Raw genomic sequence first — 21,847 nt, 5'->3', positions numbered from 1 at the left:
ACCACCCTGAGGAGGGAGCTGGTGCTTATTACAGATGAGGTAGCCCAGGCTAGCTTTGGTGAGGTGGCTGAGCTGGGAGGCTGTCAGGCCCGGGAGCTCACTTACCCCCACCCCCGTTCCCCTTTGGACGACTGAGGAATGGAACCCTGGATTTAGCTCTTGGCTTCAGAGCTCAGGACACTCTGGGTATGACCTGTGCAGTTCCCACAGCCCTGGGCTTCATTTAGTCTCTCCGGCTACAAACGTAAAGTTCTTTGTAGTGTTAGGTGTTAGTTTTTAACAAGGAACCTCTCACTGAGCTATTGTGCTGGATCCTACAAATGACAGGGCCCGTCCTGCCGAGGACTCTGGTGGCCTGGCCCTCTCTCCCTCTGACCCATCTCCTCAGGAGTGGCTGGAGACCTGGCGCCTGGCCCACGGCACTGCCCTTGTCCCCTGTGCGTCCTGTGCTAGGTGGCCCGGAAGCCTTCTTCTCATAAGTAGGAGGAGGGAAGAGACGGGGGAGCTCTGAGCCAGGCCTGCAGGCTGGGTGCCAAGGCACTTCCGCAGGCCTGGCGGTGCTAAGGGGCTGTGAGTACGGACAGGGCAGAGGTGAGTAGTGGGCGCGATGGAGGACCCGGGCAGCAGGCCTGTCCACTCTCTGATCTATGGCTCTGGTTCATTAGAACCTCTTTGGGTCTCAGTTTCCCCATCGATTTTTTAAAAAAAAAAAAGCGATCGAGTAATTCCTACCTCACAAGATTGCATGAGTTCAGAGATGCTGGGCTGTCTCTGGGGCTTAAATACTGTTGGTAGCTGGGCAGTGATGGCGCACACCTTTGATCCCAGCACTCAAGAGGCTGAGGCAGGAGGATCTCTGAGTTCGAGGCCAACCTGGGCTACAGAGTGAGTTCCAGGAAAGGCGCCGAAGCTACACAGAGAAACCCTGTCTTAAAACAAACAAACGAATAAATAAATAACAAAAAAATACTGTTCTTATCTTAATGGGAATAGTTAATTCTGGAGCCATTTTGAGTATCTGTGGCCCAGGACACAGATTTAGGTTACCTCAAAATTCATGTTCCAATGTGGAAGCAGTTTCATGATGTTTTATAATTTCACAGGACAAAGTCATAAATCAAGGCGAGTTTAAAATACATTGCTTGGTGCATCAGAGAGGCAGTCACAGCAAGATGGGGGGAGCCCTCCCATAGGCCTGAGATGATATCTGATGGCGTTCTTAGCTTTTGAGTTGGTAGACGCTCATGATCTGCTAAGTTAATAGCTTTCAACGGTTTTTATCTATTAGTTACAAGATGGTAGAATAAAGATATGCAAGGAATGGCTGTTTCCAGCCACAGCGAGCCCAAGATAAAGCGAGTTCTGGCCTCTGGGCAGTCTCTAGGTACAGCTGCTTTCCAGTTCTCATGCCCAGTGGGTAGTGGGCCTTCCACCCCAGTTGAAGTCTTCTGACCCGTGCCCTCACCCTGGGGGTTCAGAACCCAGAGACATCCCCCACTCTTATCCCCCATCCTGATGGGCTTTAGGCTGTATTCCTTCCTGAGAGTCAGTCTTCATATTTTCTAGCCACCAGGAAACGCTGGCCGAATCACTGGGTCCAGCACACAGGAATGCTTCTGTCTTGGCCCTGCCTCTGGGTGAGGTGTTTATTTGCTGGGTTGGCCTGAATAATTATGTTTCTCAGAAAACTGCCAGCTACTTCCTCCAGGCACACAAAGATGCCCTCTGAGAGGTCTGGTTGTTGGAACAGGGTCTACTGAAGCCTCTCCCGTGATGACAATGAGGAGCCCCCTCCTTCCCCGCTGTGGGCCTGGCACCTGCTGGAAGGTGAGTAGGGGACAGGAGCCCTGCAAAGCCTTGAGGCGTTGTGGGGGTCACTCAGGTTTACAGACTCTGAGCTAGTGTGTTCATATCCCTCCTCTGGTTCCTTTGTCTCTCAGTGAACTCACTGGGGACCCACCAACTTCATTTAAGCCCAGAAAGAAAGTGAGGTGGGTCCCACAGCACCAGGTGTCTCAGAACTCCTTTCTCAGGGACCTCTAGCTGGGGTATGTGTTTCTCTACGGTGTCTATTCAGGGAAGAAAGGAACTCCGTGCTTACTGGGAACAGCTGGGCACCTCTGTCCAGCCCCTGTCCACAGGGACCTGGGGATCCCAGCACCACGCTCGGAGCTCTGACTCAGTCGCCAGCCTCCTCCTTAGAGACCGAAAGTTGGAGTCCCCAGGCCTGACTTCAGTGGAGCTGAGCACCAATCTGTCTGTGGATCTGAGATGGTAGTTGAGGAAAAGACTTCAGAAAAATCATAAGAGCACAAAGAAGTTTGCTGGGGCTGGAGAGATGGCTCAGTGGTTGAGGGCATTGGCTGCTCTTCCAAAGGACCTTGGTTCAATTCCCAAGCAACCACATGGCAGCTCACAACTGTCTGTAACTCCAGGTCCGGAGGATCTGGCACCCTTGCACAGACATACATGCAGGCAAAATACCACTGTATATAAAATAAAAATAAATCATTAAATTAAAAAAAAAAAAAAGCCGGGCGGTGGTGCACTCAGGAGGCAGAGGCGGGCGGATCTCTGTGAGTTTGAGGCCAGCCTGGGCTACCAAGTGAGTCCCAGGAAAGGCACAAAGCTACACAGAGAAACCCTGTCTCGAAAAACCAAAAAAAAAAAAAAAAAAAAAGAAGTTTGCTGAAGGAAGGATTAAGGTGTTGCTTAGTGATAGGGTGTTTGCTAGGTACACCTGGGTTCCAACCCCAACCGTGTGTGTTGGGGGGACCTTTGGTAAATTGCAGGAAGTAGGGGTACCCGGCTGTCACATATGTGCCTTCCCTGGGGAGAAAGGACTGAAACTGAGTGAACTTCTCCAGGGATGAGGCGGGGCTGGGCCCGTTCAGTTCTCCCAGGCTTGGGGTCTGTGTCTAACAGCTCAGCGGGTATTAAACAGGCCTAGATGATCGGCAGCCCGTCACCTCCATGTTCCCCAAGCTGGAACCTGTCACTCCCACGTTCCGGTCTTCTGGAAAGTGGACTCCCAGTCTCTCCCCTGTAACGGGTTCTCTAGGGATTTGGTGAGGGGTGCTTGGAAAGGGCTTAGTGCAGAGACGAGCACCCCAGCAGGAGCTTATGTCTTTCTTAACAACCTCCCTTTTGTTTCTTTCCTTCCTTTTCCTGAGACGGTTTCCCAGGGTACCCCTTGCTGTCCTGGAACTAGCTCTGTAGACCAGGCTGGCCTCAAATTCAGATCTGTCTGCCTCTGCCTCCCGAGTGCTGGCATTAAAGTTGTGCACCAACTCTTACCCGCATTATGAGTACCACAAAGGGGGCTGCTACTGTTCTTGGGGTCCAGGAAGGGAAGCCAGCCCTCCTAGAACGAGTCCAGAAATCTGACGGGCTTGAGTCCACTCTGCTTTGGTCTGGATCTGGGCTTAAGCATCCCTTCATTTTCAGGGTCCCTAGCAGGGCCGGGGCTAGAGAGAAGGGCTGTGGTGAGGGCAGGAGACTCCCATGACTGGCACCACCCCCACCCCCCTGGCTGTCCTTGCTAGAGAGCCCTCTGGTCTCTGAGCACCTAGCAGTCAAGTTCAGCAGATTGTTCACCTGCCCTTCCTTTCTCCTCAACCACGCCCACCGTGGTGGTTTCCGTTCCGGCCTGCAGGGTGGGGTCCCGAGGCCTGGGGTGCAGGAAGCAGTGAAGGTGGGTTCTCCCGTCCTGCGTCCACTCTGGCTGATCTGCCTGCTTCCCCACCATGGCTGGAGTCGAGTTTATCACACACACACACACACACACACACACACACACACACACACACACACACGTTTTTCTTCAGTTTTAATCTATTTTGTGTGTTTGGGTGTTTTGCCTGCATACACATCTGTGTACCATGTACATGCCTGGTACCATCAGATACTGGAAGAGGGCACCCGATCTCCTGAACTGGAGTTACAAGCGATTGTGAACCACCACGTAGGGGCTGGGAATCTAACCCAGGTTCTCTGGAAGAGCAGCCAGTGCCCTTAACTACTGAGCCGTCTCTCCAACCCCATCACACCTGTTTTAATAATAATAATAAAAATAAAACAGTGTTATTTACTTCCCAAAGTAGATTTGGCATAGCAGCAATCCCAATACTTTGAAAGGAGGCAAGAAGATCAGAAATTCAAGGTCATCCTTGGTCACCCTCACCCCCCCCCACACCGTAGAAAGACTTTCAAACCAATCACAACTTACTAAATTAATGAAATGCAAACAACTTAGAGGTTTATAAAGTTAAAAGTTATGGCAGCACTCCTACGAACCTGCAGAGCAGAGGTTCTGAACCTGTGGGTGCAGACTCCTTTGGGAATCAAACGACCCTTTCATAGGGGTCACCTAAGTCCACCGGAAAACAGATATTTTCCTTATGATTCACAAAGGTAGCAAGTTACAGTTATGAAGTAGCAGTGAAAATAATTTTATGGTTGAGTGTTCACCAGGACATGAGGAACTGTACTAAAGGGTCTCGGCCTTAGGAAGGTTGAGAGCCACTGAGCTCGGGAGTTACAGCTTCGGTTCCGTGTGGACTTTATCCCACACCTTTCATGTGCATTTACTAACATGGTGATTATATTAAAGGGGGAGGTAACAGAAAAAGGAGGAGAAAAGAAAGGGAGGTTGGGGAGAGAGCTCACTTCATAAAGTACTGTGTAGGACAAGCCTGGGGACTTGAGCTTAGCCCTCTGAAAATCCCCCCCCCCCCGAAAATCCTAAGTGTTGAGGTCCTTGTTCACAACAAGAAAGGGGAAGAGACAGCTGGATCCCTGAGGCTCTCTGGCCAGCCTGGAGGAACCCCTGCCTCACCAAGAACAAGGTGGGGTTTCTTTCCGGGTCTTTCCTAGGCACCTAACGAGAGGGCTGAGCAGTGAGTTCAGCCGCTGTCCACACCCACACACCGTGAACATTCCCCAGCTCACACAAAGCCACAGGTGCAACTCAGTTTTTAAAATTTTAAAGTCCTGGGGCTGGAGAGAGAGCTCATCCGTTAGGAACACCGGCTGCCCTTGCAGAGGGCTGGCTTCCCTTCCCAACCACACGGTGGCTCACAACCGTCGCTAACTCAGGGTCCAGAGGATCCAGTGTCCTCTTCTGACCTCCATGGCACCAAAGCACAAGAGGTGCACAGACATACATGCAGGCAAAACACCCTTATGTATAAAATAAAAATTAAAAACAAATTTTAATTATGAATTTTAATTTATTGTATGTGCGTGTGCCTGCTTGTCTGCATGTAAATCAAGTGTGTGCTGGTGCCCTCCTAGGCCAGGAGAGGGCACCAGCACCCTTGGGGTTTCCTGCCTTAGCTTCCCCAGTAGCTGAGACGACCAGCCCTGCCACCATAGTCATCCTGAAACAAACTCGAGGTCAGACTCCCGACGTTTGAACCAACGCTGGTTCCTGAGTCATGTTGGAACTTCTACCCTGAGAAGGACCGTGGTGGTCTCAGAGGCCAGGCATCGCAGACATGTTATCACAATGACCAAAAAGTGTCTCGTTTTTATCTTTCTTCTTTTTCTTACATTTTATTTATTTATTTGGGGGTGGGGGGGAATGTGAGAATCCTACAGTGCACGTGTGGAAGTTAGAGAACAACTGGCCAGAGTGGATTCTCTCCTACCACGTGGGTCCCAGGGACTAAACTCAGGTCATCAGGCTTGGCGGCAATCGCTATTGCCTGCTGAGCAATCTCACCAGCCCTGAACTTTTCTTTTAAAATTGTGATGTTCTGATTTTGTGACAGGCTGAGCTCTCTACGTTATATTAGTAAATTAGAAGGCACATGGACTCTATGAGCCTCTTGAACTCAATACCCATGCTTACTGTAATGTGCACACCTCCTCAGGGCTCTTAAAACTTTAATCAGTGATACGGGCACAGGCTCTCTCCTGCCCTTGGCAACGCTGTTTAGGTTTCCTTTGTTTGTGTCTTGGTCACTGTCCCATTGTTGTGCAGAGACACCGTGACCACGGCAGCTCTTATAAAGAAAGCACTGACTTGGGGGTTTGCTTACAGTTCAGAGCTTTAGTCCACTTTCCTCACGGCCGGGAGCATGGCGTGGTGCTGGGGCGGTAGCTGGGAGCTACAGCCCAATTCACAGATGGGGCAGAGGTGGAAACGGGGATGAAGAAAACCGAGCTTTCCCTTCATTTGGCTTTGTTTTTTGAAACAGTCTCAGCTGCCCGGCCTGCTCTTGACCTGGATCTTTAGCTGAGGAAGATCTTGGCCTACTCTATCCCCTCTGCTGGCCACGTGTGCAGCTTTGTTTACCTCCCCACATTTCTTCTTTTTGCTCCTTAGGTCTCCAAGATTCACCAGCTTGGCTGTAGCTTATTAATTGCCCTGCTGTGTAATATTCATATTAAAATCCACAGTGTGAATATTCCATATTAAAAACAAACCCTTGCCAGGCAGTGGTGTTGCACATTTTTAATCCCAGCACTTGGGAGACAGAGGTAGTTAGATCTGAGTTCAAGGCCAGCCTGGTCGACAGAGTGAGTGAGTTCCAGAACAGCCTGGGCTACATAGAGAAATCCTGTCTCAAAAAACCAAACCAGACCAAACAAAACCTTCTGTTCTCCTGTTGCCAGACATCTGGACTACTGCCACTTCTGTCTTTAAATCACGCTGCTGTGAACATCACGTCTCTGGGTGCATCTGCAGAGACTTCTAGGTACCCAGGGTGTTAAACGGAAATTGTTACTATGTTGTTTTCCAAAGGGATTGCATAACATGAAGCTCTTCAAACTCGCTTTCTACACTTAAGTGTCCTGTAAATGTCTCAGCTCCCTCTCCCGGCACGCACACTGATCCCGGTATCCCAGCCCCCTCTCCCGCACGCACACTGACCCCCGTGACCCAGCCCCCCTCTCCCGGCACACACACTGACCCCCATGTCCCAGCCCCCCTCTCCCGGCACACACACTGACCCCCATGCTTCATTTTAGCAGCCTCTTAGAACACTATGAGCAGGCTGTGTCTGTTTATTTACCCAGTCTCCTAACATGCTACTTAGATTGCTTTTGCGCGTGGGTGTGTACACATGTGCATGTCTGTGTGTGTGGAGGTCAAAGGTGAACTTCCAATGCTGTTCTCTTGCTGACCTGGAAGGCTCAGATAGGGTAAGCTAGCCAGAGGGATCTTCACACCCCCAGGGTAATCCCAGAGCTGGGGTTACAAACACATGGCTTTGGCAGGCGGTGGTGGTGGTGCACGCCTTTAATCCCAGCCCTCAGGAGGCAGAGCCAGGTGGATCTCTGTGAGTTGGAGGCCAGCCTGGGCTACAGAGCGAGATCCAGGACAGCCAGGGCTACACAGTGAGATCCTGTCTTGAAAAACCAAAACCAAACCAACAACAAAAATGCATGGCATCATGTCTGGCTTACCTGACTATCTCCTCAGCCCTCAAATTGCCTTTAAAAAAAAAAAAAAAACCTTTAATTTTATTTTATATGTAGGGGTGTTTTGCTTGCATGTCTGTTTACCGCAGATATGTGCAGTGTCCATGGAGGCCAGAAGAGGGCGTCAGATTCCCGAGGTCCTTTAGAAGGGTAGCCAGTATTTTTAACTGCTGAGCCATCTCTCCAGTCCCATGTTGCTTCCTTTTAATCGCATAAAATACAATGAATACATGGGGTAGGAGGAAGAGAGTTGAGCCAAGGTCTCCCTATGTCTACCAGGCTGGCCTCGAACTTCCAACAGTCTTCTCTCCTATCTTTTTTTTTTTTTTTTTTTTTTTTTTTTTTGGTTTTTCGAGCTCTCCTACCTTCTTAAGTGTTGGGCTCGGAGGCCTGCACCACTAGGCCCTGCAGAAGCTACATTTTGAGACCTTCTTCTCTCCATTTTCCGTCAGTAAGGAAATAAAGCAACGTATCAGGTTGCCCAGGGATCTCAGGGTGGAGGAACCAGAGTTCGAGCCCAGTGATCTCCACCTCCCAATCCCAGGTCTTGGTGTCCATACGGGGCGGGGCGGGGCGTGGGTGTGAGAAATGGAGAAATGGGCCAGACTCGGGATGGCATGGGAGGCTGATGGAGAGCATCCCTCCTCTCTGGCACCTCCCTGGGGCGGGGCCACGCACAGCCGGAGGCTCCGCCCTCCGGCCTGGCCCGGGTCTGGGAGCGTCGGCGCTAGGACCCCGCGGGCGGGAGCTGCGGCGGGGCCTGGGTGGCCCGGGCAGCGCGGACCCCGGTTCTCGGCTCCCGGCGCCATGTGAGGGGGTTCGGGGGCCGCGGGGGCCTGGCGCTCCCCGGCGGAGGTGAGCGGGCGCTGCGCGGGGGCGGGCGGCGGCGGGGCGGGGGCTTGTGCCGCGCCGCGGGGATGGAGAGCCGCTGGGGAGGGGGGCCCCGGGGCTCCCCGAGACCCACTTTCCTCGATAACCGCACCCCGAGATATAAAAGCTCGCGGGGTTCGCTGGGCCTGCCGCTTTGGAGACGAGGGGACCCTGCCGCGGCCCCGCACCCCTCTCCTTCGGAGCTGGGGTCAGGATGCCCGACCCCGGGTTGCAGCGGCCGCGGAGGGGGCGCGGGGCTGAGCCTCCCACGCGGCACCTGGGGTTCCCTGATCCCGGCTCCCGGAGAAGCGAAGCCCCAGGGCGAGCTCAGGGTGCGGCCCTGGCCCGCAGCTCAGCCTCCGCACGTCCAGCCTCCGGCTGGGTCCGGGCTCCGGGGCTGCGGAGCCGCTCCCCAGCAGGCCTGTCCACGCCGGGCGCACGCAGGGACCGGAGGGGGACCCTCCTGGGAGACCCGGTCAGGCTCCGCCCTGTAAACAAACGTGTCCACAAGGTCCCCTCTGCTTGCTCCGGCGGCCTGCAAGGCGCCTGGTCGCTCTGCTCCCTCAGTCTGCTCATCTGTGGAATGGGGAGCAAGAGCACCTACCAGGCCGCGTTGCCAGGAGGGTTCTGTAGGCGGGCGATGCTTAGCGTGGCCCCGGGGCTTGTTCCGTAATATAGGGGTGGTCCCTGGCTTGGGATCGAGGGGAGGAGGATTGTTTGTGGGACAGGCTTGTGCTGGGGCGGGCTTTGAACCCTAAAGGCTAAGGACATCCGATAGAGCACTTTCAAGCCCTGGGCGCCCTTTGTCACATCTGCATGCATCCTGCCAGTCGCCTCAGGAGTTACTAGTTCTTATCATTCCCACTTCACAGATGAGGCAACTGAGGCTCAGAGAGGTCCCATGGCTTGCTCGAGGCCCCCCAGCCAGTAAGTGTGGACCCGACATTCGCACTGGCACCTGACATGCTGTCCTGACCATGGCCTCCTCAAAGCAGGACCGTGACGGGGCTGACCAGGGGGACCGTGGTCCTGGCTGAGGGCACTGCTCAGGCAAAGGTGGGAAAGTGGGGCGTGGGCCTGGGACCTGGCGTGCTCCGGGTGTCTGGAGCGCGGGGCATGCGCAGGACAGGGTAGTAAGCCCGAGGTCCGCCTGGGAGCGGCGGCCAGACCCGGGAGCGCTTTGAAAGCTGGAGGTGGCGGGGCTGATGGGGGACCCTGGGATTCTGGGTTCTGACGCCTGTGATTGGCCCTAGCGGTTTGAGTCCCAGGACAAGCCGCGCCTCCCTCCCGATGAGCCTCAGTTTCCCGGTCTGCCCGGTGGGGACAGATGGGAGTCTGGGGTCTCCGCGACCGGAGGTGCAGGGACGGCCCAGGAGCACCCTGGCCTGGGGAGGGCGGGGCCGCTCGGCGGTGGGCGGGGCCAGGCCTGGCCAATCAGGAGCGGGGCGAGTGTGTGGCGCTCTGGCCTGAGGTTTTTAGCTATTCCTGGTGTAGGGAGTAAACAGCAGCTAGGTCAGGGGGCGGAGATAGTGACGGGAACCCGGAGGCTCCGGGAGGCCCCCGGCCGGGATCCCCTCCGAGGATCCAGGCCCGTCCTTCCTTTTCGCACCATCCCTTTCTGCCTGTCGGAGGAGGTGGACTGATCCGAATATTGACGGCCTGCTTACAGGTGGGGAGTGGAAGTGAAGCCGGGCCCGGCCCAGCGGTGCCCAGCGGTGCCCAGCGGTGCCCAGCGGTGGGGGAGAGGGCTAGGGATGAGGCACACAGCGGTTCCGGGCAGGCAGGCCTGCGTCAGGCTGTGATTGCAGCCATCCCCTCAGCTGAGACAACAATGTACCTCTGAGAACCGTGGCTGTGCCCTTGACCCCAAGATCACACTGGCCAATGACTGAATTCACTGAGTCATATCGTTCAGAGGTCTGTGAGGTGGCCCCTGGGGAGTCAGGGACGTCGGAAACTTTTGCACCGTCCCTGCTCGAAGTGTGAGTGGGAACCGGGGCAAAATGGATGCAGCCCTGAGCCTTAAAGTTTGGGGGCATGTAGGAGAGCTGTTGGGTAGAGGTGAGACCTGTGATCCAGCCGCATCCAGGGGAGGGCCTCCGGCCATAACCCTTTCTGGTGGCTTGCAGGTGTGACCCCACAGCCTTGCCCCCCGGGCCACCTGCGGGACGCTGGCCCCTACCCCTCAGCAGACGCCGGAGAGAGATGAGTGGCAACAAAGTAAGTCCCCCTCATTTCCTGTCCGCATCTGAGCTGCTGCCGTGGAGTGGACTCTGTGAAACCCGCCCTGGCCACGGCACCGCCACTCTAACCCACACAGGATGCCGGGTGCAGACCCTGGCTTCAGCCACTGAGCGGTTGATCTCGAAGGCTCTTGCCTCTTTCTGGGCCCAATGTCCTATGTCCTAAGCTTGACTTATCTATGGGAAAGCACTGTGTGAAGGTGGATGCTGTGCATGCGGGGGAACGGGTAGGGAGGTGAGCAGGGGCCTTGGGGGAATGGCCATGTTCAAAGTCACAGCACCTGAGTTCCCCATCATGTATTTGTTCATGTTTCCTGAGCTCCTACTATGTGTTTGACACCCCCCCACCCAAACACCTTTCCCCCGGGTCCCATGGCAGAATGTGAGATTTGAAAGTGGGGCATGAGGTTGTAGCATTCTGAGTCCAGGGGAAAGAACACAGTCCTTTGACAGGGATGATTTAATACGGAGAATTATCAGTGGCAATGGGGCACGGAGCAACAGGGAATGAATGGGACTCAGTCCCAGCACCCAGGAAGCCAAGGCAGGTGGTGGATCTCTGGAGTGATCCCAGGCCAGCCTGGTCTACATAATGAATTCCAGTACAGCCTGGTCTAAATAGGAATCTGACTTGTCGTGGTTAGACTTAGAAAAAAAATTTTTGTTTGTGACAGGGTCTTGTATATCCCAGGCTGGCCTCACTGTGTAGGCTAAGGGACTCCTGACCCTCCTGCCTCCACTTCCGAGCGCTGGGACTTCAGGCCTGTACCACCATGCCCAGTTTATGTAGTGCTGGGAATCTGAACCAGGGCTTCAGGCATACTAGCTGAGCACTCCATCAACTGATCTGCACCCAACGCTGCCAGACGTGGGCTTTCTGAATTTTGGTGATGCAAGAGTGCAAAGTATTCGGTGGGACCCACGCTTTGAAACTTGAGGTTTTGTTGGTTTGCTCCCCGGTGATCGTGGGTGGGGCTGAGGCCCGCAGCTTCCAAAGAGCCCCTCTTGCTGAGAGGAGCCCGTGACACACTGCAGAGTGGGCTGTCTGGAGCTGGCTGACGCCTTTCCTACCTTCTGACATCTCCTGCTTGCAGTGGGTTGATCAGGATGCAACCTGATTGTTAAATCCAGGACCGGGTGTAAGCCCAAGGGTTGAGGTGCAGGCCCAGCTGGAGACAGCCCAGCCGTAGCCCACCCACCGTCTACTGCATGGCCCTGCGAAGGGAAGCTGCTGGCTTCTGCGTCCTGCTGGTGGTTGAGTGCCCCGGAGGAGCTGAACTTTAAATAAATACTTGTGGTCCCAGTAAGAACCAAAGCGATTTAGGGGTACTGCCTTTATTCTTAACAGTGTCTCTCCAGCGCCCTCTACTGAGAAATCTTAAGATGCTTTGGCAAGGAAAAATACCTCAAAGAGCCCAGACCCGTTTTCACCAAGCAGGCAAGGAATGAGAAGTGACATGTTCCTTCATATATGTAAGGGATTGCTCCTGGGATCCCGAGGAGACAGAAATCCAAGGGTGTGAGCTCAGGTTCTTCATATAGGATGGCTTAGTAATTGCATATAACCCACACAACACATAGAGTTTATCATCTCTACATAAGTTATAATGCCTAACCCAATGTGTGCAAGCAAAACTGCTGGTGTGAGGCTGCCCGATTGTCATCCAGCACTTGGGAGGCGGACACAGGAGGATCAGTAGATCAAAGCCAGCCTTGATTACATAGTGAGGTGGAGGTGGCACGGGCTATGTGAGCCGATTTCTTTTCTTTCTTTTTTGTTTTTTTGTTTTTTTTTTCCGAGACAGGGTTCTCTGTGTAGTTTTGGTGCCTGTCCTGGAACTCACTCTGTAGACCAGGCTGGCCTCGAACTCACAGAGGTACGCCTGCCTATGCCTCCTGAGTGCTGGGGTTAAAGGGGTGTACCACCAGCACCCAGTGTGAGCTGATTTCTAAACAAACAAACAAAAAACCTCACAAAATTAAGGATTGATAACAAGATAGGAATCCTACATCTGTTCAGTACTGGTCCAGTCATTCTAGGCTTGACTAGACTGTTGATTGTGGTCTGTTGAATCTGCAGACCTCAAAGTGTGTGGGGCCAGCTGTATAGACAGCGTATGGAGAGTTACTAGCATTGGACATCTGGATCTTGTTTGGATGTTCCTCTCCCCACCTGTGTCTAGGCAGGGGACCTTGTCACCCGCATCCAGTTCAGTCCAGAAACACTTTTCCTGTTCCGTGTAGCAATCCTCAGGCCTCAGCCTCCACAGCACTGGGAGGGTGCAACACCGTGTTGGGCTCTCTTCTTGAGTACCTTCTGCAGGCCTCACCCAGGGCCTGGGGAACAAGGCTGACCCAGCCTTAGGGCTCAGAGCTCCAGGTCTGGTTTGGAGGGATAGCAGTTTGCAAGCGGCGTGACTGGACTGGATAGTTCAGAGGCAGAGTAACTGTCTCACATACATGAGGCCCTAGGTTCAATCCCTAGGACTGGGGCGGGGGGGGGGGGGGGGGGACGACAGACGACGGACGACTGACTAAGAAGGAACGAGATAGGCGGAATGCCGGGAGAAGGAGGTGGTACCTGAACTCATCTGGTCTGGTGGGCTGCAGGGGTACCATGCCTGTTGTGTGTGTGCCCGAACCCTCAATGGCCTCTTCCCTCTCCAGGAGCAGCGGTCAGCAGTGTTTGTGGTCCTCTTGGCTCTCATCACCATCCTCATCCTCTACAGCTCCAACAGTGCCAACGAGGTCTTCCACTACGGCTCCCTGAGGGGCCGCATGCGTCGGCCTGTCAACCTCAAGAAGTGGAGTTTCTCCAACGCCTACTTCCCTATCCTGGGAAACAAGGTAGAGCAGCTTCTGTGGGGAGGTCCCTGGCTGCTGATACCCCCCCACTTTCCATCTCTTCCCTCCTGTATCCTGTGCCTCCGAGAGGAGAGGATGGATGAGGGTCATCAGTCAAGATCATGGCCCTTTGCTTAGGGCGGGATCTTGGACAGGTGTTTGACGGTGGGCCTTAGTTCTCATTAAGGTCCCGCCCTTAGTGTTAAAAGTCTGTCTTGGCCCAGTGAAATGACTCAGTTGGTAAAGGTGTTTGCTGCCAAGCCTGATGACCTGAGTTAGATCGAGCTCTGGAATCTACGTAGTGGAAGAAAAACAACTCCAGCTGTCCTCTGACCTCCACACACGTGGGAGTGTGTTGTGGGATGCCACCCCCCCCATACACACACACAACACACATGTGCACATACAAATGTATTTTAAAATTTAAAAAGGTCTTCTGTTGCTCCTGAATCAGACTTCCGGTTTTCATGGCTCTCTGGGGACACACCCCATTAGCTTGGGCGGAGACCCCTGAGGTTCCGGAGAACACAAGAGCAGAAACAGTAATGGCTGGCTGCCCTTTCTCGAATAGTACGAGCTGCTCAGTGCTATTATCTCCCTAGAAGACCTGAGGTGATCACGCAGCCACGCAGCATGGGAGGGCCAGAGATTTGCCCAGCCCCTGCTAAATTGCAGCTAGACAGAAAAGTCCAGTGACGGGGGCCTGGTGGTCAGGATTCAGCGCTCTCGCCTCTACAGACCTGGTTTGTCAGCCAGTCATGTCATCCTGGGTACCTCTGCCCTAGGGAGTCTATGAATTCGTGTATTTAGACCGTCTTCCCTTGTTGAATTTTCTTCAGAGCCTTTGTGTATGGAAGGCCCTTGGCCGTGGACACGCCCTCCCTGGAAAGGACCCATAGTCGGGGTTAAGAGGAATGGGAGAGTAGACGGGGAGAAAGAGGGACCTCGCGAGCGTGGGTGGTTTGAAGGGAAAGGCGTCTGAGCGTGGCTTGTTGCTCCTCCCAGCCTGGTGGCGAGAGAACCAGCTTGGGGAGTGTGTGTCTGGGCGTTGGAGCTTGTTGGAGGCGATGGAAAATGACCTGGTGCACTGGGAGGAAGCGTTCTTTTTGGGGAGCGGGGCCACACGCAGCTGAGTTCCAGCCAGTCTCCATCTTCTGTTTCTCAGTGTGCCCCCTGTATTTCTGTCTCAAGTCTTTCTTTGTACTTGCTTTTCCTCTGGCCTTGAACATTTTTGCCTAAGTGGTATGACTCTAAAGACAGGGTTTTTTTTTTTTTCAAGATAGAGTTTCTCTGTAAACAACCTGGCTGTCCTAGAACTTGCTCTGTAGACCAGGCTGGCCTCGAACTCACAGAGACCTGTCTGCCTCTGCCTCCCGAGTGCTGGGATCAGAGGGGAGTGCCACCACCGCCTGGCTCTAAGGACTGTTCTAAAGCAGCCTCCATCTCTCTGTTTCTGATCCCCTCTTTCCGTGTTTTTCCCTGTGTATTACGCTGTCTGTCTCCCCAACTCTAAGCATCTTTTTTTGGGTTTTGGCTTTTTATTAGCATATATTAATTATATAATGGGTTTCTTATGACATCCTCATGCATGTTTATAATGTATTTTGAGATCTTTATTCTCCTTTATTTTCTCTTCGCCCCCTCTCCAACCCCTACCCCGGCGTCCACAAACCGCCATAGAGACTCTGGGAGGGGTGGAACCTCGGGCCTGTGCTGCTCCCTAGGATGGCAAACATCTTGAGGGACGGGGACCGGCTGTCCTTTGTTGCTGTGCCCCCAGATGGTTAGGAATATCCACAGAATGCAGAACGCATGTGCTTTGACAGGTCGAGATGGTCCCCGGCTCCCGCAGGCCCGGCCGCCTAGCGCTCCGAACCCTGCACCGCGCAGCTCTGATAGTGCCCCCCTTCTTGCCCCACAGACGCTGCCCTCCCGGTGCAACCAGTGTGTGATCATCACCAGCTCCAGCCACCTGCTGGGCACCAAACTGGGCCCCGAGATTGAGCGGGCTGAGTGCACCATCCGCATGAACGACGCGCCCACCACTGGCTACTCGGCCGATGTCGGCAACAAAACCACCTTCCGCGTAGTGGCCCATTCCAGTGTGTTCCGTGTGCTGCGGAGGCCCCAGGAATTTGTCAACCGGACCCCTGAAACGGTGTTTATCTTCTGGGGCCCCCCAAACAAGATGCAGAAGCCCCAGGGCAGCCTCCTGCGCGTCATCCAGCGGGCGGGCCTCGCCTTCCCGAACATGGAGGCCTACGCCGTCTCTCCCACCCGCATGCAGCAGTTTGACGACCTCTTCCGGGGTGAGACGGGCAAGGACAGGTACCAGCCAACCTCCCACCTGCCCGCCGCGGTCATCCCTGGCCTGATACTCCCAGCATGCACTATGTTGAGGGTGTAGTCACTTCTTGCCACCCTCCTCTGGTCAGGTCCCCCCAGCTCTCCTCAGCTGTTAACGTGGAACGTGGGTCATCTTCAAAATGTCCACCTTGTCCTCACCCACCTGCCCACTGCCAGCCCCCAACCCCCACCCCCGCTTCTTCCCAGCATCCTCAACTCCAAGGGGACAGGGGCTCCCAGAATGCTCTGCACTGTTACGTAGGTGTTCCTGGCATCTTTCTAGGTGGTACTCTCCACAGTGTGGCACCTAGGGTCTAGACATCAGTGTAAGCACACAGGTGCTCCTAGCATGCTCTGGTCTAAGGAAATCTTTCCCATCATGCTCTTCTCCGACTAATCTCCCTAGAAACCTAGTCAGCCCCCTCCTGTATAAATACAGTGTGGGCCACATTTAAAGTATTACGGTAGCTATGTCAAAAAAGCTAACGATAATGGCAGAGGATGCATTTAACTTCATTGTTATTTAAACCAATGGGTTCAGCATACAGCTTCTATGCGTGTGTTGGTAGATTTATACCTAATTATTGTTTTTCAAAGATTCGTGTGTCTGAGTCTTTGGCCTGTGTGTGTCTGTGCACTACTTCAAACCTAGTGCCTGAGGAGCTCCTAAAAGGGTGTTCTGTCTCCTGGAACTCAAGTTACAGACCGCTGTGAGATACTATGTGGGCGCTGGGAATTGATCCCAGGTCCTCTGGAAGAGCAGTAAGTGCTCTTAACCACTGAACCATCTCTCCAGCCCCCTTTATACCTAGTTAATTTTAAAGATTTGTGACTATTGAAGGAGACTCCCACACAGGGGGGGGGGGCCGCTTCCAGACCCTGGATTAGGCACAAACCACACCCAAACACCTGTTCTCACAGAGAGATCCTTTATTAAGCTGGGAAGAAAAAAAGTGGCTGCTTTCTGACTCTGGCAGAAAAACAGCAGCAAATGATGTTGCAGGTGTCATTCTTAAAGGGAGAAGGGGAAGGGGAAGGGGGAGGAGAAAAGGGGAGGTCTGTGTTAGGATGGGCTGGGATGCAGTGGTCGAGGAGATCAAGGATGATGGAGAAGGGGAGGGAAGGGGGAGGGGGATTTGCTCCAGAGGGACAGAGGACGGCCTCTGGACAGAGAGGAGACAGACGTGGCACACAGGCAAATGGCGGTTTATAAAGGTAAACAGGGAAACCCCGTGTTAGGATGAGGTGTTTAATTTTGATTGGGCGGGTTAATTAGGTGACCAAAGGGGGGCTTCTGATGCTGGACTTCAGTACTTGGATAGCTGGACCTTGTTAGCCTCAGGAGGAGGAAGGGGCCCGATAAGGGAACAGGCCTTGGTGGCAGCTTTGGTACTGTAATCTGATGGTTTTTAACAAGGCAGAGGGAGTGGGGGAGAAGGGCGGGGCCTGCCAGGGCCACATGGTCAAGTGGGCTAGTGTCCCTTCAGCTATTATAAGTGACAATTTTCAATTTTTATTTTAGGCTCCCAGTTTTTATTGTTAGTGTATTTTTTCTGTGTGTATGTATGTGTGTTCATGTGTGTGTGTAAGTGTGCATACGTGTGTATGTGCATGTGCACATAGAGGCCAGAGGCTGAGGTCAGATGTTTTCCTGGCTCACTCTACCTTATATACCGAGACAGAGTCTCTCGCTTGAACCCAGTAATCGCTGATCTGGCTAGGGCATCTCTTGTGTCTCCTTCCTGGTCACTTGAATTGCAGATGGGCCGCCACGCCCACCTGGGATTTTGTGGGTGCGTGGACGTCATGCCCTGATGTTTGCACAGCGCATGCTTTACCCACCGAGCGACCTCCTGGCCCTGTTGCTAGTGTGTGTGTTTTTAAAAATGGTTAGTTTTGATGTGTTGACTCTTAAACTCACCAGTTGAAGATTTTTGTAGGTTCTCTGGGTCTTTCACACATTAATTATCATGTTATACGAAGATGCTTTTTTTTTTTCTTCCTTCCCAATGTGTGCCTCTTTTTTCTCACTGTGTCGCACTAGGATTTTCAACCCAGGCTGTTTTTGCTGTAGTTTTCTTTCTAGGTTGAGTTTGGGGTCACACATTGAAGTGCCCCCTTCTCTTTTGTGGGTGAGGTTGTACAGAACGGAAATTAGGTAGAGTTTGCTGTGAAACTGTCTGGGTCTGTAGAAGATGTTTAGTCTTTTTAGTTTTTATTTCTAGGGGTGGAACTCGGGACCCAAAGCATGATAAGTGCACATTCTACTATGAAAGCTGCACCCCCCGGCCCTGGAATTGCTGGGTTCATTTTCTTTAATATTATAGAGTGTTCAGGCAACCTCCTTCATCGTGGGGATTTCGTGGGTTTTAAGGAGTTGGCCATTTCATGTCCGGTATCGGATTTATATCTGTATATCTGTGGGTTCCCTTAGCACCCGTAAGGAAGTGTGGTCATTTCTTTTCTTCCTGTCTCGGGCAGCTTTGTGTCATCTATCTTTGTCACACTTGTTACAGGGGTGCTTTTTTTTTTAAACGTGTCCCACCACATACGTGGAAAATAGTCTCAACTTCAGGTGTACTTAGGACTGGAGGGATGGTTCAGCGGTTAAGAGCACCTGCACTCTTCCAGAGGACTTGAGTTCGGTTCCCAGCACCCACACCAGGACAGACTGCTCACAGCCACCTGGAACTCCAGTTCTGCTGGCCCCCATGAACACTGCCTTCATATGGTATATGCACACAGACATCTTTGAGGCCAGCCTGGTCTACATAGCAAGTTCAGGACATCCAGGGCTACACAGAGAGAACTCTGTCTTGAAAAAAACACAAAACAAAAAAACTATATATATATAATATATCTATTTTAAATCAATATCAAAACACTATGAATGACGTCTGCATTCTGCTTTTCATGCTTCCCAAGGGCTCCAGTGCACATTTGACATAGTACCTCTCGGACACATATCAAGTGCTTACTAAGCCACACGTAGCTGGTGGCTGCTGTAGCCCCAGGTGTGGGCTGTCCTTTATGCCTTGCTCTGTGGTCACCTCAGCATCATCTTCTCAGCATCCTCGAGTATCCCCATAGGAGTTTGGTCCCAGAGGACACACACTGCTGCTAGCATGCTTTATGGTCGTCATGGTTACTCGCAGTGTGCACTGTTGAACTGTTAGCCTCTTGAGTGCATGACCTGTTTATTGTGCCCTTCCCCTTCACCAGCCCGAGTGCTCCCCCCACAGTGGTGGTACACAAGTCTGATGTAGAGGCAGAGCCTGGAGAGACAGTGGGTAGAGCTTCCTGGAGCCTCCGTGGGGGTTGACCATTTCCCCATCCCTGCCTGCTCCCCATCCCTGCCTGCTCCCCATCCCTGCCTGCCTGCCCCTTCACTGAGACTCCTCTCTGCCCCCAGGGAAAAGTCCCACTCCTGGTTGAGCACGGGCTGGTTTACCATGGTGATTGCGGTGGAGTTGTGTGACCATGTGCACGTGTATGGCATGGTCCCTCCTGACTACTGCAGGTGAGCTCTGACCGGTACCCCCTGGGAACCATACCCAGTTACTGATTACAGGGTGGAGCTGGGAGGTCTGGGGACGTTGCTGAGGGTTCGTCTGAGGGCCTCTGTGGGGTGAATTCATGCTGTTCTGCAGAGGTGGGTTTCTTGGAGCTGCGCCAGGGGCTTCCACTCCAGGCTGGGTTTTGAGTTTGTTGGCACTGACTATGAGAATTCCATGGAGTGCCAGTCATGCCTTACTGAGTGCTGACCACGCACCAAGCGTCATTCCCTCACACAATGCCAGGACACTGTCCTCCCCATTTTATGAGCGCAAACTGAGGAGGGTGTTTAGTGAGGGGACCCAAGGAAGGTCTCAGAAACTATAAGGGGTACCAGGCCTCTAAGCCCACAGTTCTTGATCACTGCTGCTCTGTTGGGGAAAGAAAAAAGTTTCATTTTTTTTTTTTTTTTAAAGAAGCTTGATGGTTCCACAAACTTAGTCTACCATATACCCACTTTGTAGATGGGAAAACTGAGGCTTGAGGAAGGATTGAGGATTTATTCCACTGAGACTCTAGAATAGGAGAGGGGTGAAAGTAGAAAAGACCCCTTACAGGTGCCCATCTTGCCCCCACGCCCCTGACTCCCCTGTCTGATGTGCCCAGCCAGCGGCCCCGCCTGCAGCGCATGCCATACCACTACTATGAGCCCAAGGGGCCCGATGAGTGTGTCACGTACATCCAGAATGAGCACAGCCGTAAGGGCAATCACCACCGCTTCATCACCGAGAAGAGGGTCTTCTCATCCTGGGCCCAGCTCTACGGCATCACCTTCTCCCACCCCTCCTGGACCTAGCCATCCTGCCCTTACCACCTCGGAGAGATGCAGGCAGAGTGGCTCTGGGCTCGACCATTTGACCATGGCCATCTTCCAGCCAGTTTGGGCTGGCTGGAGTATTTCCCAGTCAATCAAATCAGGGCCTTGATGAGGGTTTTTCCTCCAGCCAGTCAGGGCTGGAGTTATCTCTTGGCCAATCAGGGATTTGGAATTCTGTATGGTTTAATCGGGTGTCAGGGGGTCTTTCTTGTCTAGTCAGGGTCTGAGCATCGTCAATCAGGGTATAGGGGTCTTTCTGAGTCAGCCTGAGGCTTAGGTCATGTCCTTTCCTGTAAGGCCTTGCATCAGAGCCCCAGGAATGGGCCCCAAATCATTCCCTCCTTAGCTGGGACCAAGAGGTCTGTCCCAAGGATTTGGCCCACAGTTCCAGAATCAGAGATACTGTATGGGGTAGGAGCTGCCAGCAGGCCAGGCCAGAGAATTTGTGGAGTTCTGGAAATGGTAGGAGGCCTGGGAGGTGGGAGGCCTGTGTCCAGGTCCTGGCTTCCTCCCGAGTGACCTTGGACGAGCCCTCCTCTCTTTCCGGCATGCTATGATGAGATCACATTCCTGTGTGGGACAGACTCACTCTCCATGTACTTAAGTGTAAATTCCCCCAGCTGCCGTCCCTCACTGGGGACTCAGCTCCCTGGGGATGGGGACCCTGGGGTACTCTTCCCCACCTCCTGGAAACTTTAGGGTATTTTTGTGTAAATACCCGTGGTTGAGGAACTCGGGCAGATGTGGGACAAACACACAGCTGTTTTCTTAGCGGCTATCAGTCCAGCTGCCATTAGCCTGGCTCCTGTCGGCCAGGCGTCTCTTCCTACCCTGCAGCAGGAGAGTGGTCCCTGCCGCCCGAGGAGCCTTTGGGATTGAGGAAGGGTACCCCGCCACACCAGGACAGCCTTTGTTTAGAGATGTTTGGGGGAGAAGTGTCTCCCTCCGAGTTTGGGATGGGAATAGAGAGACGGGAGCTGGGTTACCTGGGTTCTGTCCCCTGCTCAAGCACTTTATTAAAGTTGGGGCTGGGTGGGGTGTGTTTAATTCCCCTCTTCCACAGCCTTCAAGGGAAGGGCTTCCAAAAGGAGGCTGTGGATTGCGGGGTAGGGGCTGGCCAGCTGTGAGTCCTTGCACACTGAGGTAATCGGGGGGCAGCGACAGCCCCAGGTCTGGTTTTGTAACGATTTATACAGAAATAAACACACGTAAGCCCCAGCTCAGTGTTCTGTGTCTCGAGTCTGCGTTTTTGTGTGTGCCCTCCTCTCCCAGCTGGGAATATCCTAAGGACCGGCCTGTAGCCTTTGGGTTAGGAGCTTGCATGAAGTTGAAGCCTCAGAGAACAGCTGGAGAAGGACTTTCGGGAGAGCAGTGGTCTGGGTGGGGCCAGAAGTCAGCACTGGAGCCTGGGGCCTGAGGGCAGGGAAAAGGACCTTCCAGGTAGAGTGAGCTTGGCAGGTTGTGAACATGGCTGCCAGCCTCTTAGTGCAGTCTTGTTTACTCCAGACGGGCAGGAGGTGAAGGGTCCCTGACTCCAGAGGATATTACAGCCTGTTGGAGCAGATAAGATTCCCTTGGGAGCCAGGCCTAACAAAGGGTGACTGTGTGAGACAAGTACAGGCTGCAGAGGGCCCGAGAGAGCTGTCCTGGGCTCCCGGCCAGGCAAGATGGTGGGCCGCCAGGGCGGGGAGGCAAGAGAGACACCTAGCATTTGTTCCTTGTCCCGTGTGGTTAATCATCA

At 53.4% G+C, this 21,847-nt stretch overlaps 1 protein-coding gene across 7 annotated transcripts; it reads left to right on the top strand.

The window, feature by feature from the left end:
* Window positions 1–1,701: 1,701 nt before the first annotated feature.
* Window positions 1,702–21,329, top strand: St6galnac6 (ST6 N-acetylgalactosaminide alpha-2,6-sialyltransferase 6). 7 transcript variants are annotated; one of them, XM_028884730.2, is made up of 7 exons: window positions 8,140–8,286; window positions 9,174–9,228; window positions 10,431–10,521; window positions 13,212–13,391; window positions 15,310–15,716; window positions 19,147–19,254; window positions 19,900–21,329. In XM_028884730.2, exons 2-7 carry the CDS (start codon window positions 9,203–9,205, stop codon window positions 20,213–20,215), a joined length of 1,128 nt encoding a protein of 375 aa, XP_028740563.1. In that variant the 5' UTR covers window positions 8,140–8,286; window positions 9,174–9,202; the 3' UTR covers window positions 20,216–21,329. The 7 variants fall into 7 exon arrangements, with proteins under 7 accessions (XP_037060449.1, XP_028740563.1, XP_028740564.1 ...); XM_028884731.2 differs by having other exon boundaries at window positions 8,142–8,286; window positions 19,896–21,329; XM_028884732.2 differs by having other exon boundaries at window positions 8,142–8,286; window positions 9,174–9,357; window positions 19,896–21,329.
* The last annotated feature ends 518 nt before the right edge of the window (window positions 21,330–21,847 follow it).

This window comes from Peromyscus leucopus, chromosome 4, assembly GCF_004664715.2.
Source record: "Peromyscus leucopus breed LL Stock chromosome 4, UCI_PerLeu_2.1, whole genome shotgun sequence".
In the NCBI taxonomy this organism is placed as follows: Eukaryota; Metazoa; Chordata; class Mammalia; order Rodentia; family Cricetidae; genus Peromyscus; species Peromyscus leucopus.
This window is presented reverse-complemented; position numbering and strand designations above follow the sequence as displayed.